The sequence below is a fragment of the Delphinus delphis genome, chromosome 9, assembly GCF_949987515.2.
Source record: "Delphinus delphis chromosome 9, mDelDel1.2, whole genome shotgun sequence".
Lineage (NCBI taxonomy): Eukaryota > Metazoa > Chordata > Mammalia > Artiodactyla > Delphinidae > Delphinus > Delphinus delphis.
Window position 1 is genome coordinate 88,532,132 of NC_082691.1, and position 13,425 is coordinate 88,545,556.

General features: G+C 39.5%; 1 protein-coding gene across 2 annotated transcripts in view; it reads left to right on the forward strand.

The window, feature by feature from the left end:
* The window catches only part of LRGUK (leucine rich repeats and guanylate kinase domain containing), a 119,040-nt gene that overhangs the window by 15,456 nt on the left and 90,159 nt on the right, over positions 1–13,425 (forward strand). For both annotated transcript variants that reach the window (XM_060020008.1, XM_060020009.1), the window contains exons 4-5: positions 6,804–6,904; positions 10,555–10,636. In XM_060020008.1, the coding sequence (XP_059875991.1) occupies positions 6,804–6,904; positions 10,555–10,636 (183 nt within the window). The remainder of the gene's footprint in view (positions 1–6,803; positions 6,905–10,554; positions 10,637–13,425) is intronic.

Below are 13,425 nucleotides of genomic sequence, written 5' to 3' on the forward strand. Positions count from 1 at the left end.
AACATTGTGGTACACGACTTTTTGAATTATGGTTTTCTCAGGGTAAATGCCCAGTAGTGGGATTGCTGGGTCGTATGGTAGTTCTATTTTTAGATGTTTAAGGAAGCTCCCTACTGTTCTCCCTAGTAGATGTATCAAATTACATTCCCACCAACAGTGCAAGAGGGTTCCCTTTTCTCCACACCCTCTCCAGCATTTATTGTTTGTAGATTTTTTGATGATGGCCATTCTGACTGGTGTGAGGTGATACCTCATTGTAGTTTTGATTTGCATTTTGCTAACGATTAATGATGTTGAGCATTCTTTCATGTGTTTGTTGGCTGTCTGTATATCTTCTTTGGAGAAATGTCTGTTTAGGTCTTCTGCCCATTTTAAGATTGGGTTGTTTGTTTTTTTGATATTGAGCTGCATGAGCTGCTTGTAAATTTTGGAGATTAGTCCTTTGTCAGGTGCTTCATTTGCAAATATTTTCTCCCATTCTGAGGGTTGTCTTTTGGTCTTGTTTATGGTTTCCTTTGCTGTGCAAAAGCTTTGAAGTTTCATTAGGTCCCATTTGTTTATTTTTTTTTCCATTTCTCTAGGAGGTGAGTCAAATAGGATATTGCTGTGACTTATGTCATAGAGTGTTCTGCCTGTGTTTCCTCTAAGAGTTTTATAGTGTCTGGCCTTACATTTAGGTCTTTAATCCATTTTGAGTTTATTTTTGTGTATGGTGTTAGGGAGTGTTCTAATTTCATTCTTTTACATGTAGCTGTCCAGTTTCCCAGCACCATGAAGAGGGTGTCTTTTCTCCATTGTATATTCTTGCCTCCTTTATCAAAAATAACGTGACCATATGTGTGTGGGTTTATCTCTGGGCTTTCTGTCCTGTTCCATTGATCTGTCTTTCTGTTTTTGTGCCAGTACCATACTGTCTTGATTACTGTAGCTTTGTAGTATAATCTGAAGTCAGGGAGCCTGATTCCTCCAGCTCCATTTTTCTTTCTCAAGATTGCTTTGGCTATTCGGGTTCTTTTGTGTTTCCATACAAATTGTGAAATTTTTTGTTCTAGTTCTGTGAAAAATGGCATTTGTAGTTTGATAGGGATTGCACTGAATCTGTAGATTGCTTTGGGTAGTATAGTCATTTTCACAATATTGATTCTTCCAATCCAAGAACATGGTATATCTCTCCATCTGTTTGTATCATCTTTAATTTCTTTCATCAGTGTCTTATAGTTTTCTGCATACAGGTCTTTTGTCGCCTTAGGTAGGTTTATTCCTAGGTATTTTATTCTTTTTGTTGCAATGGTAAATGACAGTGTTTCCTTAATTTCTGTTTCAGATTTTTCATCATTGGTGTATAGGAATGCAAGAGATTTCTGTGCATAAATTTTGTATACTGCTACTTTACCAAATTCATTGATTAGCTCTAGTAGTTTTCTGGTAGCGTCTTTAGTATTATTTATGTATAGTATCATGTCATCTGCAAACAGTGACAGTCTTACTTCTTCTTTTCTGATTTGGATTCCTTTTATTTCTTTTTCTTCTCTGATTGCTGTGGCTAAAACTTCCAAAACTATGTTGAATAATAGTGGTGAGAGTGGGCAACCTGTCTTGTTCCTGATCTAGTGGAAATGGTTTCAGTTTATCACCATGGAGAACGATGTTGGCTGTGGGTTTGTCATATATGGCCTTTATTATGTTGAGGTAAGTTCCCTCTATGCCTACTTTCTGCAGGGTTTTTATCGTAAATGGGTGTTGAATTTTGTCAGAAGCTTTTTCTGCATCTATTTGAGATGATCATATGGTTTTTATCCTTCAGTTTGTTAATATGATGTATCACATTGATTGATTTGCATATATTGAAGAATCCTTGCATTCCTTGAATAAACCCCACTTGATCATGGTGTATGATGCTTTTAGTGTGCTGTTGGATTTTGTTTGCTAGTATTTTGTTGAGGATTTTTTCATCTATGTTCATCAGTGATATTGGCCTGTAGTTTTCTTTCTTTGTGATATCTTTGTCTGATTTTGGTACCAGGGTGATAGTGGCCTCATAGAATGAGTTTGGGAGTGTTACTCCCTCTGCTATATTTTGGAAGAGTTTGAGAAGGATAGGTGTTAGCTCTTCTCTAAATGTTTGATAGAATTCACCTGTGACGCCATCTGGTCCTGGCCTTTTGTTTGTTGGAAGATTTTTAATCACAGTCTCAATTTCAGTGTTTGTGATTGGTCTGTTTATATTTTCTATTTCTTCCTGGTTCAGTCTCAGAAAGTTGTGCTTTTCTAAGAATGTGTCCATTTCTTCCAGGTTGTCCATTTTATTGGCATATAGTTGCTTACAGTAATCTCTCATGATCCTTTGTATTTCTGCAGGGTCAGTTGTTACTTCTCCTTTTTCATTTCTAATTCTATTGATTTGAGTCTTCTCACTTTTTTTCTTGATGAGTCTGGCTAATAGTTTATCAATTTTATGTTCTCAAAGAACCAGCTTTTAGTTTTATTGATCTTTGCTATTGTTTCCTTCATTTCTTTTTCATTTATTTCTGATCTGATCTTTATGATTTCTCTCCTTCTGCTAACTTTGGGGTTTTTTTGTTCTTCTTTCTCTAATTGCTTTAGGTGTAAGTTTAGGTTGTTTTTTTAAGATGTTTCTTGTTTCTTGAGGTAGGACTGTATTGCTGTAAAGTTCCCTCTTAGAACTGCTTTTGCTGCATCCCATAGGTTTTGGGTCATCGTGTTTTCATTGTCATTTCTTTCTAGGTATTTTTTTATTTCCTCTTTGATTTATTCAGTGATCTCTTGGTTATTAAGTAGTGTATTGTTTAGCCTCCATGTATTTGTAGTTTTTACAGATTTTTTCTATAATTGATATCTAGTCTCATGGTGTTGTGGTTGAAAAAGATACTTGATACAATTTCAGTTTTCTTAAATTTACCAAGGCTTGATTTGTGACCCAAGATATGATCTATCCTGAAGAATGTTCCATGAGCACTTGAGAAGAAAGTGTATTCTGTTGTTTTTGGATGCAATGTCGTATAAATACCAATTTAGTCCATCTTGTTTAATGTGTCATTTAAAGCCCGTGTTTCCTTATTTATTTTCATTTTGGATGATCTGTCCATTGGTGAAAGTGGGGTGTTAAAGTCCCCTACTATGATTGTGTTACTGTTGATTTCCCCTTTTATGGCTGTTAGCATTTGCCTTATGTATTGAGGTGCTCCTATGTTGGGTTCCTAAATATTTACAATTGTTATATCTTCTTCTTGGATTGATCCCTTGATCATTATGTAGTGTCCTTCTCTGTGTCTGTAATAGTCTTTATTTTAAAGTCTATTTTGTGTGATATGAGAATTGCTACTCCAGCTTTCTTTTGATTTCCATTTGCATGGAATATCTTTTTCCATCCCCTGACTTTCAGTCTGTATGTGTCCGTAGGTCTGAAGTGGGTCTCTTGTAGACAGCATATATACGGGTCTTGTTTTTGTATCCATTCAGCCAGTCTGTGTCTTTTGGTTGCAGCATTTAATCCATTTACATTTAAGGTAGTTATTGATATGTATGTTCCTATTCCCATTTTCTTCATTGTTTTGGGTTTGTTATTGTAGGTCTTTTTCTTCTTTTGTGTTTCCTGCCCAGGGAAGTTCCTTTAGCATTTGTTGTAAATGCTATGGTGGTGTTTGGTGGTGCTGAATTCTCTTAGCTCTTGCTTGTCTGTAAAGGTTTTAATTTCTCCGTTGAATCTGAACGAGATCCTTGCTGGGTAGAGTAATCTTGGTTGTAGGTTCTCCCCTTTCATCACTTTAAATATGTCCTGCCACTCCCTTCTGTTTTGTAGACTTTCTGCTGAAAGATCAGCTGTTAACCTTATGAGGATTCCCTTATATGTTATTTGTTGCTTTTTCCTTGCTGCTTTTAATATTTTTTCTTTGTATTTATTTTTGATTGTTTGATTAATATGTGTCTTGGTGTGCTTCTCCGTGGATTTATCCTGTATGGGACTGTCTGTGCTTCCTGGGCTTGATTAACTACTTCCTTTTCCATATTAGGGAAGTTTGCAACTATAATCTCTTCAAATATTTTCTCAGTCCCTTTCTTTTTCTCTTCTTCCTCTGGGATCCCTATAATTCGAATATTGGTGCATTTAATGTTGTCCCAGAGGTCTCTGGGACGGTCCTCAATTCTTTTCATTCTTTTTTCTTTAATCTGCTCTGCAGTAGTTATTTCCATTATTTTATCTTCCATGTCACTTATCCATTCTTCTGCCTCAGTTATTCTGCTATTGATTCCTTCTAGAGAATTTTAAATTTCATTCATTGTGTTGTTTATCATTGTTTGTTTGCTCTTTAGTTCTTCCAGGTCCTTGTTAAATGTTTCTTGTAGTTTCTCCATTCTCTTTCCAAGATTTTGGATCATCTTTACTGTCATTATTCTGAATTCTTTTTCAGGTAGACTGCCTATTTCCTCTTCATTTGTTTGGTGATGGGTTTTTATATTGCTCCTTCATCTGCTCTGTGTTTCTCTGTCTTCTCATTTTGCTTAACTTACTGTGTTTGGGGTCTCTTTTTCACAGGCTGCAGGTTCATAGTTCCCATTGTTTTTGGTGTCTGCCCCCAGTGGCTAAGGTTGGTTCAGTGGGTTGTGTAGGCTTCCTGGTGGAGAGGACTGGTGCGTGCGTTCTGGAGGATGAGGCTGGATCTTGTCTTTCTGGTGGGTAGGACCATGTCAGGTGGTGTGTTTGGGGTGTCTGTGACCTTATTATGATTTTGGGCATCCGCTCTGCTAATGGGCGGGGTTGTGTTATTGCCTTGCTAGTTGTTTGGCATAGGGTGTCCATTACTGTAGCTTGCTGGTTGTTGAGTGGAGCTGGGTCTTCGTGTTGAGATGGATATCTCTGGGAGAACTTTCGCCATTTGGTATTACGTGGAGCCGGAAGGTCTCTGGTGGACCAATGTCCTGAACTCGGCTCTCCTACCTCAGTGGCACAAGCCTGACACCCGGCTGGAGCACCAAGACCCTGTCAGCCACACAGCCCAGAAGAAAAGGGAGGAAAAAAGGAAAGAAAAAAATAAAATAACATTATTAAAATAAAAAATAATTATTAATAGTTTTAAAAAGAGAGCAACCAAACCAAAAAACAAATCCACCAATTATAACAAGTGCTAAAAACTATCTCAAAAAAGAAAAGAAACAGAAACTGGACAGACAGAACCCTAGGACAAATGTTAAAAGCAAAGCTATACAGACAAAATCACACAAAGAAGCATACACATACACACTCACAAAAAGAGAAAATAGAAAAAAAATAATATATATCATTGCCTCCAAAGTCCGCCACCTCAATTTGGGATGAATCATTGTATTCAGGTATTCCAGAGATGCAGGTTACATCAAGTTGATTGTGGAGGTTTAATCCGCTGCTCCTGAGGCTGCTGGGAGAGATTTCCCTTTCTCTTCTTTGTTCCCACAGCACCCGAGGTTCAGCTTTGGATTTGGACCTGCCTCTGCGTGTACGTCACGTGAGGGCGTCTGCTCCCGCTCAGACAGGGCAGTGTTAAAGGAGCAGCCGATTCGGGGGCTGTGGCTCACTCAGGCCGGGGGGAGGGAGGAGTATGGATGCAGGGCGAGCCTGCGGCGGCAGAGTGGGGCACGCCGTGTGTTCTCCTGGGGAAGTTGTCCCTGTATCACGGGACCCTGGTAGTGGCGGGTTGCACAGGCTCCCGGGAGGGGAGGTGTGGAGAGTGACCTGTGCTGGCTGGCACACAGGCTCCTTGGTGGCGGCAGCAGCAGCCGTAGCATTTCATGCACGTCTCTGGAGCTCGTTTAGGTGGTGCTCTGAATTCTCTCTCCTCACACACCCGAAACAATGGTCTCTTGCCTCTTCAGCAGCTCCAGACCTTTTCCCGGACTCCCTCCAGGCTAGCCGTGGTGCACTAGCCCCTTCAGGCTGTGTTCACGCAGCCAACCCCAGTCCTCTCCCTGCAATCCGCCCGAAGCCCGAGCCTCAGCTCCCAGCCCCACCCGCCCCGGCGGGTGAGCAGACAAGCCTCTTGGGCTGGTGAGTGCCGGTCGGCACCCATCCTCTGTGCGGCAATCTCTCTGCTTTGCTCTCCGCACCCCTGTTGCTGCACTCTCCTCCGCGGCCCCGAAGCTTCCCTTCCCCCCCCCACCGCCACCCCCTGTCTCCGCCCGCGAAGGGGCTTCCTAGTGTGTGGAAACTTTTCCTCCTTCACAGCTCCCTCCCACTGGTGCAGGTGCCGTCCCTATTCTTTTGTCTCTGTTTTTTCTTTTTTTCTTTTGCCCTACCCAGGTACGTGGGGGAGTTTCTTAACTTTTGGGAGGTCTGAGGTCTTCTGCCAGCGTTCAGTAGGTGTTCTGTAGGAGTTGTTCCACACGTAGATGTATTTCTGTTGTATCTGTCGGGAGGAAGGTGATCTCTGCGTCTAACTCCTCCACCATCTTGGTCTCCCCCAAGGCTGGCATTTTTGAAGCATTGACTGTTAGCAGCTCAGGGGAGAGTGAGCTGGGCCGCAAGGAGGCCTTGGTCATTTCTTTCCTGGTTGTGATGGAAGAAGGGGATGGGACAGGTGGGCGGCCCTGGAGAAGAAGGTTAAATTGTGGGCTCATGGTGCCTTTTCCACACTGTGTGTGTGTTTTGCATATTCCTATTTTTATTCATTTCACTCATCTGGAATAATTAAGATGTGCTTCCAACTGGTATAGTTTTAAAATGTTCTGATATAATGTATGGTGTTTTTAATGACTTCGTTTAAGTTTTATTTTATTTACTTACCTTATTCTTTATTCATTTTATCCCCCAGATTTGTCTTGTGTGAGCTGTATGCCTTATCTTCTAGAACTTAATGCTTCTCAGAATAAACTGACGACATTCTTCAATTTCAAGCCACCCAAAAATCTCAAGGTAGATTTTATTAATACACTAATTACATGTGTTAATTGGTTTGTGAAATACATTAATGAGCAAAACAGCACTAAAAGAGAATTCAGAGAGAATAAGACAGAGGAGAAATGAAATAAAAAAGGAGAAGGATTTGTGTATCATTTATTTTAGAAAAGGGAGATAGTCTTTCAAGAGATTATGTTTTTCGGAAGCTTTGCTAAAACCTAGTGTCCAAACCAATGAGCTAACTTCTTTCCCTTTTCTCTGCTTCATTTAAATACTAGTTATTGTTTGTGTATTTTTATCATAGCAGAACAATTTTATACCTGAAAATTCTGTAAAAATTTCCTGGGGGCTTACATTTTGCCTTCTTTATTCATCCAAGCTTTACTTTTGTTTAGAAAGCGGAGATTTCAGATCTTCATTCTTGCTTCTCTGCACTTGCTTTTGCATTTCTGAGGCAGAAGGAAACTCTGTGAGTGGTGGTGATGGGGCAGCCTACTCTGCTGTGGAGCACGGTGGCTCCTACTCTAACGTGTGTGTAGGTCACGTGGCGTTCTTGTGAAAATGAGGTTCTGATCCAGTAGGTCTGAGGTGGGCCTGAGGCCCTGCTTTCTAACAGCCTTCCTGATGATCCATTGCTGCTGGTCCATGGACCACACGTAAGCAGAGAGGTCACAGATTAATGGTACTCCGATTTTCTGCACACTGGAATCACCTGGAGAGTTTTAAAGACTACTGATGCCTGGATCCCGCTGCCAGATATTCTGGTTCAAGTGGTCCAAGGTAAGGCCTGGGTGTGGGAATTTCTAAAAGACCCCGCCCAGGTGGCTCTAATGTGCTGAGAAATTTGGGAACCATTGCCGCAGCTTGGGACGAGTATTTTTCTATTGGACTCAAATATTTCATTAAAAAGTTGTTTTAAGGAGTGGACATCAATGATTGCCTTTTATTACCTATTAGTTTTCTTTTGTTTACAAGCCAAGTTAATGTAGATCCAACGTATTCTGCTGGAGCTTGCACAAATATAAGTCTGTTTGAAATTAAGAATCTGACATCCTCCATACTGTCAGTGAGACGCCTTTCTTAATTTTTCTTCTTTTATTTCACATTGCTACATTTTTATCAGTAGTGAGTTTTTTCCCTTTGAAATTACAGTTATTGCTGTGGTGACATTCCTTTATCCAGAAAAGCCACACAGGGTGCCTATTTGTCCTCATTATGGGGCCTTGTGGTCTCCAGGTCATCAGGAATTGTTCTTGCAGAGCTGTCTTGATTCTCCCTCCTTTGGTGTCCCCTTCTGCTTTGCCCTAAGCCCCAGTGAAATCAGCCATGGCAAGAGCGTGACCCCCTTCCTTGGGAAAAACTTGACTGGAGTTTCTTTCATTCACAACCTTGCCTCACCCCCTCCCCAAAGAACTGCACAAGTAAACAAAAACAAATCAGATACCCCATCTTTTTTTTTTAGAGCAGTTTTAGATTCATAGCAAAATTGAGGAGAAAGTGCAGAGATTTCCCATATATCTCCTGCCCCCACAAATGCACAGCCTCCCCATCATCAACATCCCCCACCAGAGTGAGACATGTGTTACACTCAAACCTACACTGACACATCATAATCACCCGAAGCCCACAGTTTACATTAGGATTCACTCTTGGTGTTGTACGTTCTGTGGGTTTGGACAGATGTATGATGATGTGTTTCCATCGTTATGGCAGATACCTCAATGTTTAAGTTCCTAGAAGATTAAGAGCAGATGTATTGGTGGTAACTTTAGGAAAGTGCTTGCAAAGTGCCAGAGTGCCCCTGACAAGGTACTTCAACCCTATGTGAACCCTAAGTGAACCCTTTGTGAACCTGGGAGGGGAATGATTGAGGCCTTCCAATGTTTTCAATGCAGGGTCTTACTAAATCCTCCCAATAGAACTGTGAGGCAGCTGGGATGGTCCCATTTTACAGATGAGTTTGCAGAAGCACAGAAAGGTTAAATAACTTACTTAACCTTTGCTGGGAGGTCACAGGGCTGGCACTGAATCCCATGTCTGAGACCCAAAGCCCATTTTTCCAGTAAATCACGCTTGTGTTTAATGTCTCACCCTCTCGGAAAGCTCTGCTTATGTTTCATTTATTATCTGTGTGCCTTGTGCCACCAACCAAAGAAAGCATACGTGTCCCAAAGAGCAGGAGCTTATATTTGTACCCTTTTTGTATTTCCTAGAATGGTTTTGCTCTTAGTAGGTGAAGAAGGTTCGTTTGATTGATAGGCGCTTCTTACAAGCTCTGGGTTCCAGTGGAACTCCCAGTGGGAGTCAGGGCAATATCATAACCCTTTTAAGGTCTCTCAACAAGCCCAGTATCATAAGTGCATGGAGGGCACAGTATTGGCATATAGTCCCAACAGGTGTGTAGTTAGCTAGGTATCATGAGCACACACAAGCTGTGGCACAAGAATGAAAGGTGTTGATGGAAAAATGTCAGCTATAAGTAAACCTAGATAATTATAAGTTTATTTCTAGCCCATCATTATTATATAGAAGAAAAACGCGAATGAGAAATTTCATTTTTCATGCCAAACTGATTTTTTAATTAAGTCATGGAATGCATTTTACATAGTTGCAATTTGTATATGCATAAAATTTTGTTTCCGATTTTTTTTTAACAGGATTTGTTTGCACATTTCTATTTCTTCACATGATTCACATACTTGTATTTTACTTACTATGCAGTCTTGGTGCTGTATTGTAATCAACTTAACCAATTTTCTACCCTTGCCACTTGAGCTGTTTTCAAAGAAGTTTTTTTTAGTGTCCAGTATTTAAAGTTTTTAGTATTTAAAGTATTTAGTATTTAATACATTGATAAAAATAATCTTAGTGCATGGGTTGGGGGAGGTAAAATTACTGTTTTAAAGGGCACAAGAAGATAACAATAGTACTTATTATATAATTGCTTGATAGTTTTCCAGAAAATGATCACCATGTGCCTAGCACATTAAAGCAGTGTTTAAAAATATATATATATTTTTTATCTTTTGCCAGTAGGTGAATAATTAAAGTTATTTAATGTTGTTTTTCTTTCTCATATTTTTGAGTAGGAACAACCAATATTGTTGAAAATGCTTTCCTAAGATAGTCAAGTTTGAGAAAGGGTGCTGAGTGGACGAGGTATGGCCTGAGGGATGAATAAGAAAGACTTTTCTGGCCTTTAGGGGGTGACACAGGAGAGTAAATTGAGCCAGAAACAGAGAAGGCAAAGAAGCCAGAAGCAAGATGTGCATATAAACTAAATGAACACAGGCTATTGGGCGTCAGCGAAAACGAAGACATGGTGGTTAGTAAGGGTGAAACTGAGGTAAGCTCTGAAGGAAGATCAAGAAAGTTTAAAATAAGTGCTGAAAATGGGGAGAGTGACTGAAGAAACAGAAAGCGTTTCTGTTGCGTGGCTGTCCATGCCAGCCACGGGGAAGGGTCTCCCCTTTAGTACCCCTCAAAGTGGGCAGACGAGGGTCCCAGCTAGGAAACGATTAAACACAAAGGAAGTATGTTAGCCTGAGTGTATTTTCAACTATGAATTGTAACCCCTCATCAGAAAATACATTCTTGTTGTGCAGGTAATTGTGTGGTTAAGATGAATGAGAAAGTGTAACGTCCTGCTCTTTTTCTCTTATCAGAAGGTGGATTTTTCCTACAACCAGATTTCAGAAATGTGTGATTTGTCGGCATATGAGTCTCTCACGAAACTAATTTTGGACAGTATCCTTTGAATGATTAAAGGGGAAAGTTTGATTAAGAGGCCCATTATACATGTGTACTGGATGATCTGAAATAGTGTGGGATAGGCAATTTACTAGAGATGTGTGACTCATTTAAACGGTTAAGAATTGATATTCACAGAATGAGGATATTTTACTGACCAAGGAGTAAGAGTGCAAATCAGAGCTTGCCAAGAACATCTTACACCTGAAAAGCTAAGAAGACGGTCATTCTTCTGATAAACATAGGCTTATTTTTAATTCTAGAACCAGATAAGAAGTTCTGTTTTACCCGACTCCCTTCTTCAAATTTACTTAAACTGGGGCCCTATTTTATGTAAATTCAGTGTCTGAAAATCCAGATACGGCCAAAATTAGTGATTATTTATTTTACAAAAGAATTCACACTAAGCTCCCTTGAACTAGCAGTCCTCTCTAGTGTATCTCAAATGACGCTTTCATAAAAATTTTAAAAAAGTAAAACCAACAATTTTTGATTCGCAGCCAACTTCCAGAACATATCTGTTGCATGAGCCAGGCTCCTGTGCAAACAGAGCACCTACCTTAACATAGACACACTCCAGCTTCTGGACCCTAAGGGGTCTGTGAGTTTAATGAGCTTGAATCTCTTCCTTACCCTAGAGACCAATGTTCTCTGGGTGATAAGGGAGCAGCGCCTTCTCTTTCTCAGTATCTTTCTACCCCCCTGAGGATTTTTCAGGGCAGAGTGGAGAACGAATTGATTGCCCTTGGATACCTCATTCCAGGGATGTGGCAGCAGCTAGTACACACTAGTAATGAGGCTGAGATGTGGGGAGAACAGAAGGTACGTTTTCTTGAAGACATATTTTGTAGGAAAAACGCTTTATTTGTATATGATGGAAAGCTTAAAACATCACATCACTCTCTTTAGAACTTGTGTGTGAATATGATCAATTAGTGGACATTTAGAGGGTGCTCTTGAAACGAGCAAGTTTTCCTGAACGTAGCCGAATGAGAAAATGATCAAAATGAAATGTTTTGATGACAAACTAAAAGTCGTACACATTAGCGGCACCCGTCCATAGAACCTGCACTTTATGCTTGACTGTATATATATTTCATTTGGAAAGAGATAGAGTCTGACGGCCCAGAAGCTGTCTGGCTCAGAGATCTACTCATCTCAGGCCATCTAGAAGAATGCTCCTCAGGGACCACCAACAGTGTGAGCATTGCCTGGAACTTCTTAGAAATGCAGACTCTTAGATGCTACCCCAGACCTCTGAAATCAGAATCTGCATTTTTAACAAGACCCCCAGGTGATGTGAGTTCATATTAAAGCTTGAGGAGCCCTGGTCTAGCCGTCAGCTGCCCCCCTAAACTCCAACCAGACAAAAGGGATTGAGCATCCAGAGCTCCTTCTATTCTTCAGTGTACCCTAAGTGAGAATGGTGGCACGAAAGTCTGGAGTTCTGTCTCCCAGAAAATATTCTATGTGCAAGCATGGAATTGCCAGAGAAAACTTCACAGTATTTTGGACTGAAAATGGAGGATGCATTTTAAAACATTTCTATCATGAAAGTCTTAATTTCTACATAAATTTATCTTTCCATGTAAAAAGCTAAACTGTTGTGACTTTGTAAATGTCAACAGAGGAAAGAATCAGGGTTTTTTAAACTTGACTTTAGATGTAACAATGGAGTCTTATCTCCAAAGTGTAAAAAGCTTTATTACATCAGAACCGATTGGAATTCAGAACATAGACACATAATTAGAATGTAAATACCGTGGCACAGTTCCTCATCTTTGTTGTTATAAATGCAAAGACAGACACCCAGAACTAGCTCCCCTTCATAAACTACCTCTTAGATAGCTTACAATTTTGAAAAGAGAGTAGGCTAATTTTTAAACAGTACTAACTATGCCTCTTCCTTTTGTTCTGTTCAGGCATATCATATTGTGTATAATTATGTAATTAGAGTTTTGAAAAGACTTAAAAGCTTTGAGATAAAAAAGAATTTCTAAACAACTTTTTAATGCCAGAACATTTAAAAACTTAGATGAAATAGATAAATCCCTAGAAAAATGTTATACACCAAAGCACTGACTTGGAGATAGAAACCCTGAGTAGTCCTATACCTATAAAACTAGTTCATTACAAATTAAAATCAATTAAATTAAAAATCTGCATACAAAACATCCCAACTTTCAAGAACAGACCTTTCAAAAATGAACAAATTCTTTCAAAGATTTAAAATAGAAGGCATATTCACAATTCATTTTAATGAGGTTACTTTGTTACCCAAACCAGACAAGGAACAGTAAGAGAAAAGAAAATGACAGGCTTATTTCACTTGTGATATAGATGTAAAAATCCTAAACAAAATATTAGCAAACCGATTCTGACAGTATATGAAAAAGATAATATACTATGACCAAGTTAGGTTTATCTCATGAATGTAAGGGTAGTTTAACGTTAGAAAATTTTAAAATGTCATTAACGACATGAACAGATTAAGGGAAATAAATCATATGATAAATAGATGTAGAAGCTCAATAGTTACAGAAAATTTAATAGAATCCATTCTTCATTCACAATAAAAACTTTTAGTAAACTAGTAATAGGGAGTTTCCTCAACTTGATAAGAATGTCAACAAAAATATTTGAAACAAACTTTACCCTAACTGGGGACATGTTCTAAGCACTCTTTAAAATCAAGGATACAAGAGAAGATAACCGCCTTTGCCACTTCTAACCGTCATTGTTTAAGAGGTCTTACTCAGCAGCATAAGATAAAGAAATGAAAGCAA